The 24,881-nt window shown below is 31.8% G+C and overlaps 2 protein-coding genes across 3 annotated transcripts in view; one reads left to right on the forward strand and one right to left on the reverse strand.

Moving 5' to 3' along the window:
- Positions 1 to 24,881, reverse strand: part of LOC114349469 (integrator complex subunit 8) — a 48,447-nt gene that overhangs the window by 19,517 nt on the left and 4,049 nt on the right. The window contains exons 1-7 of one of the 2 annotated variants that reach the window (XM_028299851.2): positions 21,090 to 21,335; positions 18,823 to 19,014; positions 15,755 to 15,971; positions 14,396 to 14,840; positions 11,363 to 11,593; positions 8,987 to 9,224; positions 2,287 to 2,469 (exon numbers count right to left, since the gene is read on the reverse strand). In XM_028299851.2, the coding sequence (XP_028155652.2) occupies positions 2,287 to 2,469; positions 8,987 to 9,224; positions 11,363 to 11,593; positions 14,396 to 14,840; positions 15,755 to 15,971; positions 18,823 to 19,014; positions 21,090 to 21,207 (1,624 nt within the window). In that variant the 5' untranslated portion in view covers positions 21,208 to 21,335. Of the gene's footprint in view, positions 1 to 2,286; positions 2,470 to 8,986; positions 9,225 to 11,362; positions 11,594 to 14,395; positions 14,841 to 15,754; positions 15,972 to 18,822; positions 19,015 to 21,089; positions 21,336 to 24,881 lie in introns of those variants that run through there. The other variant, XM_050654264.1, reaches the window with a different exon arrangement.
- The window catches only part of LOC114349470 (Fanconi anemia group M protein homolog), a 32,142-nt gene continuing 29,800 nt past the window's right edge, over positions 22,540 to 24,881 (forward strand). The window contains exons 1-3 of the mRNA XM_050654261.1: positions 22,540 to 22,700; positions 22,755 to 22,893; positions 23,893 to 24,084. Of these exons, the coding sequence (XP_050510218.1) occupies positions 22,675 to 22,700; positions 22,755 to 22,893; positions 23,893 to 24,084 (357 nt within the window). The 5' untranslated portion in view covers positions 22,540 to 22,674. The remainder of the gene's footprint in view (positions 22,701 to 22,754; positions 22,894 to 23,892; positions 24,085 to 24,881) is intronic.

Below are 24,881 nucleotides of genomic sequence, written 5' to 3' on the forward strand. Positions count from 1 at the left end.
TTATATTTGTATCAGATATAGCTCACTAAAGGAAACGCTAAAATCGGCAACATTGCTTATTCCACTATTGTCAGCAATGAGAATGATAATAAGTTTGTTCTAAATAGCATCAGTTTCAAACGGTTTAAAATAATTATCACAAGCATGCGCATTTGTTTGATGGCGTTCAAGCACACAAATTACTCGTTTGAAACTACTAGTCGAGCGTTCTAACGAAAGTATATTTTGATTTGGAAACTGGATTCAAACGGTCAAAATATTTTGCGGATTTTGTTCGGATATTCAGTTTGCGACTTGCGCAGTGGAATTATTTGTTTGAGGTTTATAAATTTTAAATGAAAATAATATGTTTTGACTATTACTTGCCATTATTTACGTTTATAACATTCATTTTCAATATTTAGCACAAATCTTTAAGGATGTATTTCTAATCTAACCTCAAAATTATAAATAAAAACAAACACATTTTTGACGTTGGTAATTTCTCCGATAAAAAAGCGTTCTAACAAAAAACAGTTTGCTACCAGTTTGTGGATTGAACATGCGCAGTAAAGCAGTAGAATATATAGTGCACGCTGGTTTCCGATGTCAGCGCTGAGTCCGTGTGCAAATAATCCTTCGTATTTAAACAGGTTTGTCCAAAGTGCACCTGCTTGCTGTTATTAGGATTATTCGCGCACGGACTCGGTTTTCCGACTCGGAAACGGAAACCAGCGTGCACTATGGATGCGCCCTTAGCAGTGGCGGCTGGTCCTATGAGGCAGGTGAGGCAGTGCCTCACCAGTATACCAATCGACTATTTACGTTATTTCGTTATTTCATCATCAATTCTTTAAATACAATTTAACTGTTTGAAATTTGCTAAATAACTTTATTTTCGTTATATCATCATCAATAATTCTTTAAATACAATTTAACTTTTTGAAAATTGCTAAATAATTTAATTTTTATTATAAAACTTTTTTTATTAACTTTATTTTTATGATAAAAAAAATTAGTACGGCCCTGACCCGTTTTTCATAACACACCGATATACCTACTCTACAAGGTACCATTAGAGGCACTGCCTCTGATGGTACCTCGTCTAGCATATTACGAAGCCGACGGAGATCGGCCAGCAGCATGACTGAGAATAATTTTTGGAAGCGGGATTAAGTATCCTTTCAGAGGCAGGCAAAAATATGCCTCTAGCGTGGTTTTGCAGTTTTAGGTAGTTTGTTAGAGCAGTTTGTTCTAGTTACGTGTACTTACTATTAGTATAAGAGATACAATAGATGTTTAGAATATGTTATTATGCTCTGACTGGCTGAAAGTCATTTGCCAATGTCAATTAAATAAATAAATTAATAAAAAAATTAGAAATTATGATTTCTTTCATAATAATTCATTTACTTTTAAGTACGCTGTTTATAAAATAAATAAAAAACCAAAAAAATAAAATTTAACCCTTAGTTTATTTAACATAAAAAACAATCTTATAATATAACCGTAATTTGCTTACTTGCTTGTTTCTATTTGCATATATATGCAATACATTTACAATATAATAAAATTGGTTCTAAAATGAAATTATCACGTGTTTGCAAATATATTGTTTGCGTACCATAATTTCATTTTGGCAAGTGATTAATAATAACAGAATCAGTCAACGGCCAAACCAGAATGATCCTAAGGGGGGCTACAACTGGTGGGTCTCTGGGGGTATGGATTTAAGGCTTTAAGGATTTAAGGCATTTAAGGCTTATAACCCCCAACCCCCCAGTTACGCCACTGGAATCAGTTGTCCGTTGTTTTCATGTAGTATATAATGTAAATTTTGCTTAATATGGCTGTTCAAGTGTTCAACGCTGATGAGCCAACGACGAAACATCTGATTCATGCTGTTTTGATATGTGGTATCATATTAATTATTATTTTTAGCTAAAAAAACAGCTACTATGAGTATGAACCTGTTAGAGACTTAGAACTTTCGTAGCTATTCTTTTGCGAATAAAATTGTTATTTAATATCGTTTGCAAGCCTTAAAATAAATACGGTGCCGTTCTGTGACGTTATGACGTCACAAAATCGACCTTCCGGCTATTAAAGAAAATCTAACCATAATAATAATAATCCTCAAGTGTAGTGTGCCTCACCATCTTGTACTATCACGAGCCGCCCCTGGCCCTTAGGTGTGGGTGTGAAGTGGGGACCGTCTCGTTCATACTCGACGGCGCGCTGTTGCCATGTGTAGGGTGTATATCTAATTTAAAACTAAAAAGTCTGTACAATGAAATTGTAACTTACCTCTAGGTAAAGATTTTACGACACTCTGTAACGGAATCGGCAATTCCCATTGCGGATTTATCGACCAAACAGTAGTGCCTAAATTCATCATGGCAATTTTAACTAGTATTTCTTTGATTTCTACGTGATCGATCGTTATTATCAATTGTTTTTCTAGTTGTCTTAACTCCAGTTTTGGTTTTCCTAAAAAATAAAATATGGTTCTTCTCAGAGGCTTTTTTCAGTGTGACGCAAGTGACAGAAAAAAAGGCACGTCCGTGATACATACACATGTACAGTAGGGTGGAACGAAAGGATAGGAAAAAAAATATTTTTTTCAACGAACTTTCTAATAGCACTCGAAAGTTGTCTTATCATGTCTACAATAAAACTACAAAATATTTTTGTTCTAGGTTTACATCTTGAGGTGCCGCAAGAGCTTTGAAAATATAGGTTTTAAAAAAAAATACAGAAAATTTCAAATATTTTATATATCTATCCTGGTGCCATAGCTAACAATTTTTAGTCAAATATTGTGTATAATAACAGTTAACATTGTTATCATTGCTATATGTACACATTGCTATAAGATTTCTTTAGTTACAATATTCCTCTTGATACTCAAAATATTGTTTTTTTGTCTAAAACTTGGGCATCATCTTTTGGGAAGCAATATTGGCTCTATCAAAGCTATTTATTGCTTCTAGACCACAGACACTAAGAGATGACTTAATCACGAGCTTTATGACCCTTTCCACTGCCTGTGTATGACAGGGAAAACACTGAAAATCCACACACTGCACCTGACAAGTTTTCAGATTATCTGAAGGATTCTCTGTTGCAACATATAACCGAAGAATATGATTGGCCAACGTAAGCCATTGTGAATGAGCTAATTTCCCAGGGTTTTTAAAAAAAGATCAGAAAGACATACATATCAGATTGCTTTGCACATTTCAAATAAATATTTCGATCTGTGCTTAGATCATCTTTAATCTCTAGAATAGGGAGGTCGTTTTGTATGGGAGCGAAATTAACAACACAAAGCTGGTTACAGATTTAAAGTTCTTTGCTTAAAACCTCTTCAAATTCATTAGGGTTTTTAGTTTGTCCATCCAATGTACAAAACAAATGACGCAAAGGCAATTCATTGGTATGGAACAAACAAATCAGCCACTGCAACGGCTAATTTAGGTTTTTTTCTACTAAAGCAATTACACCATTGTTAGCACCGGTGATAGTGGCAGTTCCAGTTCCATCTCATCCGACAGCTGTTATATTGAAAATGTTCAAAGGATTGTCATCTTGAAAATGCTCCACTATGCTATTTTTTATAGCTTCACATGTTCCGGAAGCAGAAGTTATATGCCCTAGGAAGGATGATCCTATGCCCTAGGAAGGATGATCCAAGTTCTTCTACTATTGAAATGTACTTCTCTAGTCTAGTCCTTTTGTAAAATTTGTGCCCTCGTTTTTCTTAATTAATTGCTTTGTCTTTTCTTAAATCAAAGAATAACCCCGCGTTTTTTTCCAATTTGCGTGAAGCTAATTTATGTGTCTTTTGTACGATTTTTCAACCGTGTTCGACGTATTTTCATCCTGTCAATTACCTTACTTTTATTATCTTCCATAATAATGCCAGCATCTTTTACAGCTCTGGTGATTGCTGCTGCTACTCTGTTTGAGACACCAGTCCTGTCACAGATAGAAGCAACTGTTCCACTCGTATTTGTTTAGTTGTTTTACTTAAAGAACTTGAGGGCTTTTTGGAATTATAAATAAATTCTTGCTCGTAACTTTGATCATGATCATCAGCATGTAACACATGTAATATTCACAGCAGTGTTACCATCAGCTACTGATTATTGTCTGTCATTCATATGCTGCTGTACTAGTTTTTGCCTCCACTCCTCCCTCGTTGCCAGAACCTTTGAAACTATCTTGTCAACTCTACCAATACACATTTTCTTCACGTTTTGGCTTTCATCTGCTACTAAGAATGTTAAAATATATTAAGGAACGAAATGAATATTTACTACTAAATATTTTTTAAATGTGGAATTCTAGTTGAAACTTTGTCAGTTTTAGTAAAAATAAATATTGGATTGTTGTAAGTTAAAACTAAAATTATCTTTAAAGAGTAGTTTTAGAGTGTATATTTATCATTTAAAATAGGAGCCAAGACATTACAATAGCTATTTTTAACCAAAATAAAACCATCAAAATTCGCAAAATTTAAATAAAAATTCTAATTTTCAACCCTTTTGCGGCACCTCTAAAAATATTTTGTTTTAAAAAATATTTTATTTGTGGCTTAACAATGGCTATTCGCGGTGTGCAAGTACTTGGAAGGGATACGCGAAACGATCGTGCGAGAATAGCGGAGAAATATTGCAACTTTCTTAAATAATTCATATTGTCAATTGAGATTGTCAAATTGACGTACATTTCATAACTATTGTCATTTAAGAAGAAAAATTATATATTGCTCCACAATATTGATATGATGTGCAATTATTATATAAAGGTAAATTTAATTAATTGTATTTTGCTTGCAGTACTGCATTTTAATAACTAATTTTATTTACTACATACAATTGTTTACGTTGTAATAACTAACCTAAATCTTATTTTTTCTTCTTATTATTATTTTTTGGACTATGGCCTTGACAATTATTCAGTAACCAGGACCATATGATTGGCCAATATAATTAAAAGTGCTAAAAATGTTGCAGAGCGTAGAAACCAGGTGTCGCTTTTCCGAACTTGCACGGTCCCAATAGGCAACTTTCTATCACTATTACACTTTGAAATTATAAAAACATTTTTTTCGTTCCACCCTAATGTACAGGGTGTCTGCGTAACTTTGCACCATATGGGAAACTTTTTTAATATCAATTTTACGAAAAAAAGTCATTCTTTATAAAGTGCTCTGCATAGTCTAAAACCTAAGATGCAATCATCAGATATCAAATTTTGTCAACAGTATACGAGGTATGTCAAAAAATATTAATTTCGCTCAAGAGCAAACTACCTTTATACTTCAAAATATCAAAAAATTTTATTATGAAAAGTTATTTGTAATTAAAAACCATATTCAAATATGCAATAACAGCCTTCTATGTGAAAAAAAAATTTCTGAGATTTTCCTAAATTACCGATTCCGAACATCATTTTTATTTATTAGACATGTAATAACTCTTTTATTAATAATTTTAGGAAAAAAACTTATTCTTCATAAAAATCTGTGCATGGTCTAAACCTCAAGATAAAACCATCAGTTTTCCAAGTTTGTTAATTTTATACGAGGTGTGTCAAATAATATGAATTTAGAAAGAATATAGAAAGAATTCTTTCTAAATTCATATTATTTGATACACCTCGTATAAAATTAACAAACTTGGATAACTGATGGTTGCATCTTGAGGTTTAGACTATGCACAGATTTTTATGAAGAATACCTTTTTTTCCTAAAATTATTAATAAAAGAGTTATTACAGGTCTAATAAATAAAAATGATGTTCGAAATCAGTAATTTAGGAAAATCTCAGAAATTTTTTTTCTCGTAGATGGCTGTTATTACATATTTGAATATGGTTTTTAATTACAAATAACTTTTCATAATAAATTTTTTTGATATTTTGAAATATAAAGGTAGTTTGCTCTTGGGCGAAATTAATATTTTTTGACATACCTCGTATACTGTTGACAAAATTTGATATCTGATGATTTCACCTTAGGTTTTAGACTATGCAGAGCACTTTATAAAGAATGACTTTTTTTCGTAAAATTTATATTAAAAAAGTTTCCCATATGGTGCAAAGTTACGCAGACACCCTGTATAACAGTTATTCCAGTTGTTGATAGATGGCGCTATAATCGAAAAAAAGATTTAGGTTTACCAATTTACTGATTATTTACCTATTACATGTAGGATTGTAAATATTTTATCTTAATTTTTAAGATACCCTGTATATAATATTTCTTAATTATTAGTACGAAAACGGGATAGAGTCTCACACATATATACCTACGTTGGCACAGATGGGTGGAACGAATTGGGGATTACGGCGACGGTAGCGGACTACTTTTAATTTTTGTATTATTGGGTTATTGGAAGATGTCGGTATATGCTTTGAACCAATTTTAATTGGGTTGTTTCACAGGAAAAAGGCGATTAGCCTAAGACGGTTTGTTTTAGCGTAGGGAAAGAGGACGAATACATTCAGTCGATTCTAACATCTTAAACGCGACAGATCTGTTCTTAGGTTAGGGATATTATATTGATTAGACGCAAATTATCTATAAATACATTTCCCTTTTGTAAGAGTAAGAACACGTAAGAATTTTGGTCGCAAATTACACAAGCACTTTTACATTTCGATAATTTAATAGTAACAATAATTTAGTCATCTATTTTATTAATTAAAACTGTTAAACATCAAACGGACTTTTATTACGATCGTCTTTAAAGTAAACCTACATACATATCTATACGACTATAATTTAAAAGTTCTTCTCAGCCTTTCAGTGTGCCATTAATGATGTAATATATGATTTTAATAATGTAGAGAATCATATTATCATAGCATGACATTTTAATTAAAATTGACAGATGTCAGAATCGTAATCGTAATTTGATATAAAAACAAATCAATTGTGTTTATTTCATTTATAAAAAGGTATGTTCTTTGATTTGTATAGTTTTATAAATTGTACAGATTATAGTCGTATAGATAATATATAAATAATTTTTTGTTCGATTATAGCGCCATCTATCAACAACTACAATAAATGTTATAAATGATTTTAATCACGGGCGTACCTTTTTTCTGTCACTTCCAACTTAATGGGTTAGAAAGAAATCGAAAAACTGTGACGCACTGAAAGATGCCTATGAGAAGGAGAATAGCACTATTAATACATTTAGGGATTCTTTAGAGGTTCTAATTAATCTCTTTAGGTAAACAAAAACTGCCTTTCCCCCTTTTTCATCTTTACTCAGATTTTTGAGTACTTGAAACTGTCTTTCGGTCCTTTTCTTGGACGAAAAAAAAGTAGATACGTGACCGTGTCCTTTCTGCTTTCTTCTATATTCGTCGTCTCCGTGCTTATCAATTGTAAAAGCCGGACATTTACGATGCAACCAGAAAGCAGTTTTTTTTTGACGAAAAGTCTTAGATTTAAAATATTGTTTATTATTTTTATTTTAGTTATTTTTAATTGTTTAATTATAGTAAACTTTGTATCTGGGGCTATTCATGTTCCTCGTTTTACGAGAGATGTCGTTGATTTGCGTTTCAAAAAGTGGAATTATTGCGTTCGCGGTAATTTCCCTTAAATAAGTCAGTCTGTTAGTATTTGGTTCAGAGTTGTGACTACATAGCTCCATTGATAACGCCTAGGAGGCAGAAATAGCTATCTGGAGACGGTGGCCCAACTCTGAATCAAATAAAAACAACATTGTCAATTAACCTAAAGAGGGGGCCTTTCCCCCATCTTTAAACCTAAAGATGGGGGACCATCAATTAACCTCTTTAGGTTAATTGACAATGCGTGAATAATCAAAAATCAGATGGTGCTCAATCTGGCCAACAGCGTGGAGATTGCTTGTGCACATTCATACTTTAATTCACTGATTTTCACGATGGTTTTTTGAGATGTGGGAGAAAGTGCGCTGCCTCTATGAAAAATGTTTTTTTCTTATGTAAATCAGGTCTTTCCTCACGATTTTTTATATCCAATTGGTTGACAAACTTACAACAATAATCCTAGTTTGTTCTCCCAGTTCGAGAGGAACAAAAGGTGCTTAAATACCTTATTTAAACTACTCATTAGACTCTTGTTAAGATTTAAGATCTCAAGACTCATCTATAATGTTATATCGATTAAATCCGTTTTACCCTTTCTAAAATATACAATGGATGTTGCAAGTGCTTAAAAACCCAAATCTGCAAATAATATACTGCTCACAACAAGGCTCGAACAGTCAGAAATCAGAGAGAGCTAAATCTGGCAAACATGGTGGATGTTACATTAACTCGTACTTTAATTCACTGATTTTCACGCCGTTGACCTCAGACCTGTGTGAGGAAGTGCACTGTCTTGATAAATGTTTTTTTTTTCTTATGTAAACCAGGTTTTAACTCGCGAATTTTTACATAAAACTAGTACAAAATATTACAGTAATAATATGAGTTTGTTTTACCAGTTTAAAGTAATCCACGAAACAAATTTCTTTTGTATTCCAAAAAGAAACTCTTTCTGGACTCCAACTTGCTTTGGAGCCGAAATACCAGATTTAAATCACTTATTAGCCTGTTGTTTAGATTAAGTATCATCCATAGTGATGGATCGATGCATTAACACAGTATATAGCACAATATATTGAATAATCACAGTCAAAAAAACAATAACTGATTGGGTAGATCGGATGAAATGTAACCACTGGTAAGAAGAATTGGATATTAAACCTTCATATTTTTAAGCATTGTCAACTCAAGCTCTACAACTTCTGTAGATATGTCACCTAAGGCAAAAATAGACTTTGTTAAAAAGGCTGGGTTGAAGGCGTAACACCTAGGGATGAGCCACAATAGATTTCTTAGGTTAAGTGGAATGGTGGTAAAGCATCCACTCATATTAAACCTAGCATAGCGATATAAGGCAAAATAAATTTTATCTTGAGAAGTACATACATATATTTATGTATCTTACTTACTTCTTTTATTGGTCTCTAACGGTTCCATTTTCATCACACATTCCGGTACATCAACAGTTGACTGGAAGCTTTCAATATACGATAAATCAAGTTTGTCAAAGGCTGAAGAAATGTCTTTGTTGGACTGCACTTTAGCCAACAAATCTGGAATGTCACCTCTTATGATTTCTTCTATCAGAAACGTTTTTATGGTCTGTTTATCAACATAGGCAAACGAATTCCAAGAAGAATGGATTGCCTGAAAATAATAACAAGTTTATTTGTGATCTGCCGTTTATTCCTCACTAGACTTTTGGTAGAAATTGAAATGACACGAGAGGAAAACTGTTTTAGAACAACTTTTAAGGAATGTGCAATTTAATAAAAAATAATTACACTTTTATAAAAAAGAACTTTTTTATAATAAAACGTTTTTATTATTTATAGGAGAGTATATAAAATAATTTGACGATATAAAATGCTTAAAATTCCAAAAATTAGACAATAATAAAAAAGTACTTTTTGTAATAACACGGTTTTGTTATATACAGGACACAACATGTTTCGAAAGAATAAAATATGAATTTTTAGTAGGTGTATTAACTGTTAAAATTATAATTCCAAAAATTGCACTAGTATAAAATAGTTATTTATGAAACAGTTCGTGAAGTATGGTTTTTGCGAACGCACGCGATTTTTAGAGCACGAGCGACAACGGAGCGAGTGCTATACATCGCGTAAGTTTGCAAAAAGTACTTCACGCACAGTTTCATACAATATTTTATCTACGATAAACAAATAAAAAAACTGTAACTCTTCGTCACTGGAATTCATTTCTATTCTACAATTTTTAGAACTTTGACATTTAAAAATCCTCACTACTTTCAAACCACAAAACTGTCAAAAATTTTGTTGTAAGTCATTGCTCATATTGTCATCACCATGACAACGCGAAAGTTAAGGATATTTGATTATATGAAAGTGTGCCAAAAAACCCATTGAAAGTGTGCGAAAAAGTAAATCCCATTTAAAATACATTGTTACTTCACGCACACTTTAAACCCTTCACGCACAGCTATCTATAATGACAGTTTTCACAAACTAAAAACTTATACATAATATGACATAGAGTAGATAAAAGTACTTTTTATAATACCACGGTTGTTTAAAATGGTATATATATAATACATAATTAACTTATAAAATATGAATTTTAAGTATATCAACTTTTAATTATTTATTAAAAAATTAAAAAAAGATAAGCAACAGCCGTGTTCGAACTAGGGAACTCTTGATCTGCAGTCTAATGCCACTGACCCACCATCAATTTGTAGATATCGATTTATTAACGTACTTTAAAATATCATTGCATTAGTCATATTTTTAAAATAGTTTGAAATAAAAAAAATCGATTTATCCATACAGGGTGATTGATTAATGGGATAAAGCTCCGTAGATCCGTTATAGTAATAGATAGCAATAAAAGTTAATAACAAAAATTGTAGCCAACTTTGATTAGGGATTAATAATCTAATCGTAAATTGTCAGTTTTAGACAATTCAGTCATGGCTTACTTAAAATTTGGATAGATTTAGACCCGTAATTAATAATTTGCTCTGAAAAATGAAAATATTTCGAAAGCTAATAAATTTAGACATAGGTAATGTTATATAAAAATTAAAGTACGGTAATGGTACTTTACGATAGTGATATAAAATACAGGGTGTTTCATTTAAAATTACTGAGAAAATAATGTACTTGCGTTTTGACTCACCCTGTATTCAATATTAAGAAAATTAGCAATATCGGTCATTTATTAAAATTTGACAATAAGTAAAAAAATATGGCATCAATAAACCATTGCCGTTGTGCTTATTTTTATTTATACAGGGAGTTGAACTTGTTACGATTTTCATATAAAATTTGTTATAACTTTTTGAATACCCTGTATAACATACCAAACCTTTATATTTTTGTAATGGATAAGTTAAGAAGATTTCGAATATAAAATAAAATACAGGGTGTACTATTTAAAAAAACATAACTTTGATCTGTCACTATGTTATCGAACACCCTGTAACATTCTAACTAATTTTGTAACATGAAGTTCAAAGTTGGTTACAATTTTTGTGATTAACTTTTATCGCTATCCATTACTATAACGGATCTACGGAGCTTTACCCCACTAATCAATCACCCTGTATAATAGCAGTTAAATATTGCACTGTTAGCTAGTTCTAAGCTATTCTGAAAATGTCAGGTACCTAGGTAGCCTAGAACTATTTTTAAAATGGATTACAAAATTTGCGGAGACCGTGACAACAATCAAGCCAAGTACGTTTTATCAAAAACGTTTTAAAATAGAAATTAATAAGTAAAAAGATCACTACAACTCACCCATATCAGTGTATCGCAGTTCTTATACAAGCATAACGAATGCTGGTATATCGGTTTTCTATCCAAAACGCACCTCAAAATATTAAGCGCCTTAATTTTTTGAACCAAGTCTCTAGCCACGGTAAAAGCGCCGCTCGATAGGGCGCCTTGAATGTCCAATTCCAGATTGATTCTGTGCATTAGAGGAATCTCTTTGGCCACGTTATCCTGTTGTAGAATAGTCGTAATTCCCTGTAAGATCGATCAAATTCTAAGTTCATGTGTAATATTTGAAACAATTAAAATTTGCGTTAATTCTCATTAAATGTATTAGATAATAATAAAACTGTTTATGCCCTCTTCTAGTTTATTTTCGCCTTTTCTTATGACGTGGCAACGTGGTATTTTTACACCGATATATCCACATATTCTCATACGATAAACGCAGTCGCCAAGAAGCAGTCGCCAAGAAAGAGTCGTCAGCACAATACCGCCGAGTTTAGTCAGAGCGTGAAACATTCGCTCACGCAAACATTTAAGTGCTTCTCTGTGTCGTCGTTTATCAAACATTAGACAGTTCAAAGTGTAACGGACTTATCCTATATTTTACTGTTTAATTTAGTGTTTTAGAGCCAATAAAGTCATATCTTTCACACATTGTATCACTTTCAGCCAACATCTTATCGAAGGTTAATATCGCGTTAAATTCAAAAACAAACAAATAAATCGGAAAACAATTCAACACAGAAATACTAAAAGATAATACTAGGCAGAAGAAGTACAAAGAAAGAATAAACAAAGGCTAAACGAACGACCAGAAACATCAGACCAGGAAGAAAAGTGGGAAAGCTTAAAAGAAACAGTTTTGAACAAAAATGAAGTAACCATAGTGAAAACACAAAACAAAATACTGGTATGACGAGGAATTACAAAAAGTAGTAGAAACAATTAGAAAAATAAGAATAACAAATTTAACAAATAATACTGACATTAATAGTAAGAACTACAGAGGTAGTTAAGAACTACAGAGGTAGTTAAGAACTACAGAGGTATTACACTATTAAAAGTTGCCTATAAAATATTATCGTCAATTATACAAAAGAGATTAACGGATGAAACAAAAAATATTATAGGACAATACCAACGCGGCTTCGTAAAAGGCAGATCAACAACAGATGCAATACATTAAACTAATCATGGAAAAAACACACGAACATCAACATGAAATAAAAATATTATTTATAGACTTTGAACAAGCCTTTGACTCAATAAAGAGAAAGGAAATAATGAAAGCCCTAAAATATCAAGGAGTAAATAAAAAGTTAAGAAATCTAATAAAAATGGCAATGAACAAATCAAAAAGCAGTATTCTAACACAAAAAGGGGAAACAGAAGGGTTCGAAATAAATAAAGGAGTGAGACAAGGTGACTCACTGTCAGCAACACTATTTAACCTGACAGTAGATTTTGTGTTAAGAAAGATCCACAAGGGAAACCTAAGAGCACCAGGTTACCAACTAATTGCCTATGCAGATGATATAGCGATAGTAACAAAAACACGAAAAATCATGAAAAAAGTATTAATGGAGATTGAAGACGAGGGAAATAAGATGGGACTAAGAATTAATGAAAAGAAAACAAAATTAATGAGACTCGGAAAAGCAGAACAAAACGGAGAGATAAGGATAAGAAATAAAAAAGTCGAGGAAGTACAGAAATTTAAATACCTGGGCGTTATGTATGATAAACAACAAAGGGGAAAGAAAAACGGAGATCGAAGAAAGAATAACTGCGACAAACCGGGTATACCAAGCAAATAGAAAACTACTAAAGAGTAAAATATTGACCAAACAAACAAAAATGAATATATATAAAACAATAATAAGACCAATAACGATGTATGCAGCAAAAACGATGACTATGACAAAAAAAAAGAAGAGAAATGAAGGATAAATTAACGGAAGATAATAAGGACAATACTGGGTCCAGTAAGAATCGAAGAACAAGAGTATAGAAGGAGAACGAATAAATAAATTTTAGAAGAATTAAATGGTGAAGATATAGTAAAGAAAATAAAAGTACATACAAAGAACCAAATGGCTGGGTCATATATGGAGACAAGGACCAGAATCAGTATTAAAAGCTATGGTATTGTGGCAACCAGGAGGAAAAAGGAGACGTGGTCGACCCAGATCGAAATGGTTAACTGAAGTAGAGGAGGACCTAAGAGGGGTAGGAATTACTAAATGGAAAAAGAAGGCAATAGACCGGACGAAATGGAGACATATTAGTGAACAAATACAATGATCATGGGGACTGATCCATCCCGTAAAATGGATCTAGAAAGCGAAAGCGGCGAAACCCCACATGGGGTGTTAAGCCATATACTATACTACTAACATTAATAGACAAGAATGCAGATAATGGAGGAACATTATGAAGAAAACATGCAAATACTAAAAAAATACAACGAAAATAAACTGAAAGAGATAGAAGAAACATTCCACAATAGGAAATACGATCATTTTGTCAGGAAACAAGAAAAATGAAAAGAGGATATCAAAAAAGTACCCACAAATGAAAAATGATGAGGGGACATGGGACAATCACTAAATGAACTAATAATGAAATAATAATAATAAAATAATGGGAAATTGGTAAACTTACTTTACACAACTGTTAAACAAAAACGAATAAGAAAGAGAAACAATTCATAAAATTGAAAATGATCACAGTAATAGAAATATCCACAAAGGAAAAAATAGAAAATGAAATAAAGGGATTAAAAAACAATAAAAGCCCAGGGATACCAGAAATATCGGCTGAAATGATAAAAGAGGGTGGGAAAATGCTACATAAAAAGATACACGCACTGATAAAAAGCGTATGGGAAACATAAAAAATGCCAGAGGAGTGGACCATACTAGGTATAGATCCAATACACAAAAAATGTGATAAAATCATCAGGGACTTACAAAAAACTAATATTGAGAATTGGCAAAAACAAGATGTAAATAGTAATTGTAATGGAAATTAATATAGTATTTTACTTACTTTATATTGATTCACTACAGAATTGTTGAGTTGTTCGAGCAAATTTCCTCTCTGAATGTCAGCAGATCCATGACACGCTTTTATATATACATCCAGCATTTGCTTGTCGACATCATAGAAACCGTTGATCTCTGGAATATCAGCGAACAGTTCGAGGCACTTGGAGAAATGTTTTTTCGCCAGATCATACTGTTCCCGGTGGAAGAAGAACGTGCCCAAATCGTAGTTGATCTGGGCACAAAATTCGTTCTTTTTTAACTCTTCACTTTTCGTCCATTCGAATTCTATACAGTCGTTAGATTCTGTGGGTAGCTTGAAGCAGTCGAAGGTTAGTAAGGCAGGGATGATTTGCCATTCTAGGGCTTCGGTTAGGAAATTGACTGTTTTGTTGATGTTTTCGGGACAGCATATGATAGATTCGTCTGCTTTTGAAATGTCGTTTATACTGAGAATAAAAAAAGTTATAAAATAACGTTATATAGTCTGTATCAGCGTTCTAAACGTGAAAGTCACTAAATTATCAACATTCATTAGATTCATTATTGTGTTTATATCTAAGAATGTGAAGAAGAGTTGATAGATATGAATTTAAGTATATGAAATAAAGATGTTAAGACGTCAAGAATGTTGAAATATACTATCGTTATCGTATAAATCAAAATATAAAACCAAGTAAGTTATCAATCGAAGTAGCACGGAAAGCGACAATAAATTTCGTTCCCATACCACCAGATTGACAACAGGTGGAATACTTTCTTTGGTTACAACCTCCCGAGATTTTCAAAATTTGTAAATCATACAGGATGCCGAGGAAATTAAGATGAGAGAATTTTAAATAATTCACAACTCATCTGCTCAGCGTGGTAAAAGTTCCAACAAGAAAGATTCCTTAATACTCCTACAAAAGAGTAAATGAATTAAAAATGTATAAACATTTTCAATTTCTTTGCAACCCAAAAAAGGAGCAGCTACATAATGCTCTGGTTAAATCGGAGAGTGCAGGAAGAGTCTATACCGGTTTCGGAGGTCTTTTCCCCCTCATCAGTAGTCCCATATCCTCTTCTCTCCGATTTCCCCAGGCATCACACTTTGGGCCTTCCCGAATTGCAAAGAAAGAAATGTCACGGATGAACTAGAGTTAGAGCCATCTACCGAAAAACAAAGTAAGTTATCAATCGAAGGATAAGGGACTACTGATGAGGGGGAAAAGACCTCCGAAACCGGTATAGACTCTTCCTGCACTCTCCGATTTAACCAGAGCATTATGCAGCTGCTGCATTTTCGTGTTGCAAAGAAATTGAAAGTGTTTATACATTTTCAAAATATAAAACTCGTAATCTAAGTATAAAAAATGCTTACCCGTATCTGATTTGCCAATTTGAAGTTATTCTGTGCATAGAAGTACTCAGTAGCCACCTGTGAAATAACAACAGAGCGAACAAATATGGTGGCGAGGCGGTTTTAACGTCTTCTTCTTCAACGTTTGGTATTTCTACAGTCTTTTTATCGTTTGTGAAATACATGAGATCTTGTAAGAGACTTATTTGCGTCTTAAAAGGTAGGTTTCTTATTTGAACTGTAACAGATAATAGGGTAGTTAATTATGGGAGTTTAAACAAGGTCAAGAAATTTAACAAAAAACTATAAAACTAACTTATGAATCAGTAGAACATAGTTCCACTGGGAGATATAAAAGAGACCTTTAAGAACAATCAAGCTCAAACACATGGACTGTAACAGATATAAAAAAATCGTGTAGTTAACTTTGCAACGGTATTTTATTTTACAGATACTTTTGTATGATCCCGATAGATGATAAACTCACTTCAGGGATGCAATGGTCCATGGCAATACACACTCCTGACTTTTCTCTACTCGCTATATTGATGAAACTCCTAACCCCAATATTATCCTGTAAAAACTTTCATGTGAAAACAAAACCCCCATGAAAATAAACATTAGAAGAACAACAATTTTGACAAATCACTGATTTCTAAACCTAAAAATTCAAATTTTCAGTTAATTCCAGCCTGTCTAATCTTCGCACTCCGTGGAGGTTGATCTTTAGTAATAGAAACACCAATAGCACTTAGATTGTTTACTGATAGCGGTAGACACCAGGGTAGTTACCCTGAGAGAACGTTGAGTACTCATATGTACCTCACATTGAATATATTTGTGGTAAATTAAGAAAAATTATGTACAAATTTTACATTTTAAGAAAATGTTTAACAAAGGATACTATCATAAATATATATAAAGCCCTAGTCGAATCTATCCTAACATATGGAATATGTACCTGGGGTGCAGGTTATTCTAACGTTCTATCCCCCTTAATAATAACACAAAAAACAATTTTAAAAATCATTTTATTTAAAAAGAAATGTTTTTCTTCAGAAGATTTGTTTATAGAAGCAAATGTAATGCAGATTTTTCAACTTTATATTAAAACCATTGTCAGACTCTATTGTAATAATAAGTTACCAAAACCCAGCTCAAACCATCAATTTCTAACTAGATTTACTACTAATAATATGTTAACGACTACTACACCAATATATTACACGGCTGTTCAAAAAAGCTTACTCTTCACAGCTCCAAAAATATTTAACTCTTTACCTCAAGAATTTAAAAATAAAAAATTTATTAAGATAAAGAAATCACTTTCTAGCTGGATAAAAAATATAAAAATAAATAACATATTCTAGTAATAATGTAAAACTTTATAGAACATAGACATAGTCTTTTGTAAATCTTTATTAGGTTAAGTGAATTTTCTCTTGTTTTCTTAATAATCAGTTACCTCCATTAGATTAATTTTATTGATTATAATAAATAGAATAAGTACACACACAAGCAATATGTTCATCGTGTACTTAGCATCTAAGTTTTTGCATGTAAACTGATTTTTTCTTGAAATAAAATTATTTTTATTATTATTTTATTTTATATGTGGCTTGTACACGAATTAGTTGAAGACTCTATGATGCTACATATTGAATGTATGAAGGAATGAAGTTAAAGGCAGATCTGGCCTGGTTGAGTTGATTCTAATGAATGATTCTAAAAGTATTCTTTCTCAGCGGTGGCACTAGTATTGGTGTCAGGCCACGCGCTGAACAAAGAAATATATTCGATCATCAAATTAAATATTATGCAATTGCCCGAATTATTGTTTACAATTTACAATTCGTGAACTAAATTAGAGACCCGCACATGTAAATATATAATCCGTCTAGAAGAAAGTATCCGGAATTTTATATTTTTCCTAATTTTAATACATTTCCTTTTTGTAACATTTTAAGACAAAAGTAATGCATCAAGTAGGTTGTGCCGATAGTAGGTTATGGACAAAATCGCATGACAACACCATCTGTCAAATATTGTTGTTTGTAAACAGACTTAAGATTTGTGAAATAATGTAGCAAGTAGAAAAAAGAAAAGTGGTGGAATATTTGTATAGAAAGGGTGTCTGAAACGTTAAAAAATTAGTGCAATTGACTGAACTCGGAAAAAGTGCAGTGTATGAGACAATAAAGAGGATAAAAAATGACATAGATATGAGACATAGACCAGTTTCGGGTAGACCGCGTAAGATTCGCGGAATCAATTTAAATGCTTTAGTGGCTTTAGGACGACAAAATCCACGCAAAATCAAGGAATACAAAAAAAATCCCTACAATAACACCTCTGCAAAGGCAACTAAGAATAGATTTTTGTCAACGTTTTCAAGAAGATAATTTAAATAATGTCTTTATATCTGATGAAAGTTGTTTCCAGCTTGGTGCAAATCATCAAAAAGTCCTATCAAGAGAAAATAATGTTACCGTTCAAATTTCCAAATTTCCCACTAAAATAATGGTTTGGGGAGGAATATCTCAGCGTGGTGCTACACCTCTCTGTATAGTTAATGGTACTTTATTTTTATTTTTTTATTTATTTAATAAATAAATAAATAAATAGTTAATGGTACTGTTGATAGTGCGAAATATTGTGACATTCTAAATGGTTTTCTTCTTGAAACGGCTCATGATTTATATCCAGAGGAGTGGCGTTTTCAGCAAGATAATGCAAGATGCCATACTTCTGCTTATACTCAAGATTGGATGCAAGAACACGAATTGGCAACAATTCTGTGGCCAGCAGCATCTCCAGATCTTAGCCCCATTGTAATTTGTTATCAAATTTAAAACAATTCTTGCAAAATCAGATCACATTTAATTTTAAAAACCTTGTGTAAAAACGCTAGAGATATATAAGATTATATTATAATACTTTCCAAGTAGAACCAAAATGTTTCCTATTAGTTTTCTTTTTGAAAAATCACCATACACAACAAAATACAATAAAAAGTTTATAGAATTTTTTCGACATCCAATATGAACACAATTTCTTTATATAGGTATACAGACTTACGAGTTCCTTACCTAAATTCCATTTTAAAAAGGCTCCAACTTTAAGAGACAGGATTTTTAAAGCAGTTGTTTTGGCAGGAGGCTTAGTTTTACCATTATTGGTTTCTACGTTGATAATCTCTCCATTCTCAGTGTCGGGATTGTTTCTTAAAGTCTCTGAGATGACATCATAAAATTTTGTTATGAGCTCTGAAGGAGGGGGATCTGAAAAATATTTAAAAAATCATAAGGTGTGTATTATAAACCAAATTGGTAATTGTGTTATGAAAAAATACAAAATTTTGAAGTCAGAGAGATTCTAAAAGTCCTTAAGAGGAAACAGTAGCGATCAACAGGCAGCAAAAACGCGTTCCAAGATTGCGGCTGTAATTTTGAATATTTTTTCGAGATATTTGGCACACATATTCGTAATATAATAAAGAATGGCGGTACAGAGCTCAATTTCAAATATATTAATATGTGGAAATTACTCTGTAATTAAATACAATATTAAAAAAACGAACCTGTACCGCCATTAAGAACAAAAAAAAATACACTTTCTTCAAATAAACTTTTTTATCTGATGCCTAGATTTTGTGTCATTTTGGAACTACTAAAATTTTTTATTTCATTAGTTTGACACTTTATCGGTCTAAGGAGAGATTTTTGGAAAACCACACGTTGTAAAATCAATTGAAAAACTAGACTTAATCATATGGTGAAAAGGTACATGTTTCGGAACAAAATTATATAAATAAGAAATTGATATATTAAGCATGCCTTCATCCAGTGCAGCGACTGAAAAGAGTTTCAGTACTTATGGTTTTTTTATCCACTCCTCTAAAAGAAACCGGCTCACTGCTGAGCGGGCTTGTAAGGTAACTTTTATTGCTTACAATTTAAAATTGTTAGACGTAGACCAATCCATGACTGAGCTGGCCACTCATGAAAAACAAAATCCCACAACTCATCAGTACATTGAAATGCAGATTGTAGATGACTAGGATGAGCTAATGACAGAAATATATTCTGAATCTGCGGTCTCATCTTTTATCATACCACATCGATTATTTGCTGTTAAGAAGAAAATTTCATTTTTTTATCAAAGAAATTTTGTGTTTTCTGTTGTTTTTGTATTTTTTTACATACGAAGAATACTGTTGTTTCGTCTCATAATTTTGTATATAAGATCATAATTTTTAAAAACCTATTTTTCATCTTCAAAAATATTATTAAGTGCGTCATGGGGTTCATTCTCAGAAAATTCTCCATATCGAGATATTCTTGGGAATATTCTCTGTTTTTCATTCTCGAGAATTTTCCAACACTAGCCAGAATGATCACCAACATTCGGAATGGACAGGCACCCTAAGAAGAAGAATATTACAGACATATTCTTAAGAACATAATGTTGCCATCAGTGATCCATAGATTCCCCAATAACAACTTCATCTTCCAACATGACAATTGTCCAGTGCATATGAGTGGAATTGTTCAAGAATGGTTGCTAGAAACTTGTGTTAATGTTTTTCCATGGCCTTCCCAGAGTCCAGACCTTAACCTTCAAATGACCAAGGTTGTAAATTTGGACCCCAATGCATGTTTTTATTTAATAAATTCAGAAATATTTGCAAGTTTAATTTCATTATTTTTTTATTTGACTTTAATATCATTCTAGATACCCTCATATTTTGTAATAAAAAAAATTCCCCATATTTTACGAAAAAAAAAAATATTTTCTGAATTTGGGGTCAAAGACGAACTCCATTGGCCTTCCATGTTCCAATTTTATATTAAGTAAATACCGTCTATTATGTGGAATTGTATGTAAGAAACATTTCAATATTGAAAAGAATTGTTTGTTAAACCTGTGGTGACATAATTAGTGTATATTTTAAAATTTTTCTAGTTCCAAGTTCAGAATGATGATTCCTGTTTTTGTTAAGTTGTAATTAAAAATATGTTTTATTGATGTGTATTTATAATTTATTGACACAATAGTAACATTAAAATTACGAATACATTATTATATTTCTTAAAACAACTTCATTTTTTTGTCAATTGTCATTTTTGACTTGGGGTCATTTTTTACCCCCGTTGGTCATCCGTGTAACAAAAAAGGTTGGTCATCGGAAGGTTCACCACCATCAAAAATGTGTGAGCAGAGTTGACAAAGAAATTAAATGTAAGAAACCTTAGCCCATGAAGTAGAATTGAACCAACGAATCATTGATTGAACTATGATTGATTCAACTACGTATTGTATAATTATAGAACTAATTTAAAACGGTTTCATTTACCTGCTGATAACTTTTCTAGATGCTTCAATAACAAATTCGGATCCAACAAAAATTCAAACCATAATATCGTTTCAGGGGAAATAGGAACAGTTCCAGGTTTCAATAATTCTACTTCCATATTTAAATAAGCTATTAAATGTTTAAATTAATTATTTTTCTTTTAATTATAGGTCCGCCTATCTTCCATATTATTTGTTTATTACAAAAACATTTGTGACATTCTTCTGAAACTAATTGAGAGGTTAACTTCAACTTCTTCCAATTCTTATTTATTTGAGAAGAACAGAAGAACTACTGTGCAAGTACTGTGCTCTACCATAGCCACCTTTACTTTACAAGCCATGAAGAGAAAAAGGCAACGTCGCAATTGATGACGTCCGTAGTCCGACTTTCGGACTACCGCTTTCGAAACTACGATTTTAAAGTACAGATTCTGGTAAAATTTATAGTATTTTTTGAGTTGAACAAGAAAATATTATTAATTAGAAGTTTGTACAAAATAATATTAAAAGTAATTCCTTGTAAGTAACGTTTATTACACAAAAAAAAAACAATAACAAGAATATAAACGGGATTCACTTTTTTTTTAAATCATAAGAAAACTAATAAGTATTTTTCAAAAATTTAAACGCAGAGTGAAAGATTACATTGGTACCGAGGGTTCAAAGTCCCTGAGAACTTCTATGTTTATTTTAATAAGTTACAGGGGTGAAAAACTAAGAAAATTTAGTGTGATTTTTAGTTTCAAATATGTCATTAAAAAACACCTTTTTATTCATTCTAAGGGACTTTCAGCCCTCGGTAATAAAGTAATCTTTTATTCTGCGCTTAAATTTTTCAAAAATACTTATTAGTTTTCTCAGAATTCGAAAAAAATGATAACATTTAAAATACAGGCGTCAAAATTTTGCATTTTTTTCCTTTCCCCTTAAAGTTTGTCGCACTTATTTAGAAACACCCTGAATGGATAAAGAACAAATCTAGATGTTAAACATAAGCGAATTAATCAAAAAACAGAATGTTAAGAAAACCGGAGTCTATAGTTGGGTTTTAATTTCAGTGTTTTATAAATGCCCTGTACACCATAAAAATTTAACTGGTTAGCAACAATATTATTACAGCAGTATTGTTAAAGAATTAGGCTATAACATATTAAAAAAATCACTTAAATCTGCCAACAGCTTTAGGAAATATGACATTAAAAATGACAAAATTTTTAAATGGACGGATTTCTATATGCACGCAAGTTTATATAAAAATATATTATATTGAACTAAAATCATATTAATAACATACCTTTTAATGTTCTTTATAATTTGGAGCACGAAATATTGTAAAATATTTCAGTTTCTCTGTAAATACAGTGAAAATTATTTAAAAACAAATGAGAACTGTCAGAATTAATCGGTCTACCAATAGATGTTGCCAAGTTTCAACTTAATGGCTCTACTGTCAATTGTGTCAATGTCAAATTTTCAAATCATGTGGAAAGTGGAAAAAACTTGTTTTTGTTTTTTAAATTTAAATATAACACATTAAATTAAATCATTATAAATAGCTTATTAAACATGTGTGTATTTTGAGTATGAATAAGAATTTAAACAACACATTGTAAGTATGTAAGCCATTTGTATATACATTGTCTAAAATCTCTAAAAATTATAGATCTACAAATTTATCCAAAGATCCAGAAACAGAAGGTTTTGATTTACAAGCAGGCGAAACATGGATTTATCCCACAAATTATCCTGTGCGGGAATACCAGTACAACATTGTTCAACAGGCATTACTTAAAAACACCCTGGTAAGTCACACTTTTTTAATAACATCTTTTCCAGCACTGTTAGTACTTATTATATTGATGAAGCCCTTAGACAATGGAAGAAAAAGTGCAATGGAATGGGACTACCGATAGGAGATACGATACTCTACACACTGCACTATGCAGATGACCAAACTGTTATTGAACAGGACAAAGAAGATTTTGAATATATGGCAAGGCAACTAATAGAGGAATATAGATAAAGGGTCTGGAGGTGAATACCAAAAGAACACAATATCTATGCGTAGGAAGGGAAGAAACAGAGAACCTGAACCTGGAACAGGAGACAATCACAAGCTTCAATGAATACATATATCTGGGAATAAAACTAAGGAGTTTAGGATGAAACAAAGAAAATATAAAAGACAGGATAGTAAAAGGAAAACAGGTGATAGGAGCCCTGATTTCTGTACTGTGGCAAAAAAAATATAAGAACAGATAACAAAAAATGAATTTACAGCACAATATTAAAACCAGTGTTAACCTATGTACTTAGCTGAAGTCTGGAAATTACCCAAAAAGTACAAAGATATATTATTAGCCACCGAGATGGATTTTTGAAGAAGGTCAGCAAGAAGATCTACATTAGAACACATAAGAAACCACGAAATTAGACAACAAATGGAAATAGAAAGAACAATCATAGACGACATTGAAAAACAACAGCTTGTATGGTACGGACACATAAGATGAATGGAGGAAAGAAGAATATGTACCAAAAAAAGTGTTAGAATGGACCCCCACAGAAAAACCAAAATGAGGAAGACCAGCAACTACATGGATAGAGGGCATCTCCAAGGTGATGTCAGAACAAAATTTAAGAGAGGAAGACTGCCACAATATAAAGGAGTAGCGGTTAGGAACAGAAAGGCATGGAACACTATAAAACCAGTTTAATATGTATAGTACTTATTAATAGTTTTAATCACTCATGATATCTGTTAAATCTAGTTCTTTTATCTATTAATTGTAATTTTTCAGGTTAGTTTGCCTACAGGTCTAGGCAAAACGTTTATAGCAGCTGTAGTGATGTTTAACTATTTCCGATGGTACCCTCAGGGCAAAGTAATTTTCATGGCTCCCACAAAACCCCTGGTGAAGCAACAAATAGATGCTTGCTATGATATTATGGCCATACCAAAAGAGTGTACTGTGGAAATCACTGGAGCCAAAGTAAGCAAAATATTTTTTTTATTTAGAGAAGAATGTAACATCAACCATAGGTTATTAGTGACTGGAGTACAATACAGTAAGCATCACGCTAGTAGACACCTAGGCTTGGGCTAATCAGGTCCGTTCTCATCTCTGTCTGTCATGAAACTATCCAAAATAATTGAGGGGTCAGGGGGGAAGAACGGTGAATGTCTATCTAGAAGCATTTTCGGTAAAATAAAAAACAAAGTTACATATTCCTCGTTTTTCCCCTTGCATCCCATCTTCTGACATGTTTTTAAGGTACTAAGTACACTTTAGAAGACCAAAAATAAGCATTTTTTCAAAATTTTTTTCTTAGAATCATTATTAAAAATGAACATAAAACTTTTTACATTTTTATATTCAACTCTTAGAGAATACAAAAATATATCTTTTTTCATTTTCATAATGCCAAATATATTTCAAAATTTAATAACAAATTAAGTGACTTCTTAAGTGTTTTTAATTCATATTATGAGCACTCAATCTCATTCCTAAATGTAATTAATTCATATGGGCATAGACTGAGCAACTATAGAATTTCATACCTGTTGGAGAATCAAATAAAACATTTTAAAAATAATAAAAATTTGATATTTATTCAGTTAAAAAATACAACACCACCCAATGAACATAATTCAGAAAGCATAATTGTTTTTTTAGATGATCTTGGTGAAAATTGTTGCACTTTTACAAGACCAGAAAAAGATTGGGATTTTCAGTTAACACCAATAATACAACTTCAGACTTAGAAACTGACAAGTCAGAATCTTCTT

Source organism: Diabrotica virgifera, chromosome 6 (assembly GCF_917563875.1).
Source record: "Diabrotica virgifera virgifera chromosome 6, PGI_DIABVI_V3a".
NCBI classification, from domain to species: Eukaryota; Metazoa; Arthropoda; class Insecta; order Coleoptera; family Chrysomelidae; genus Diabrotica; species Diabrotica virgifera.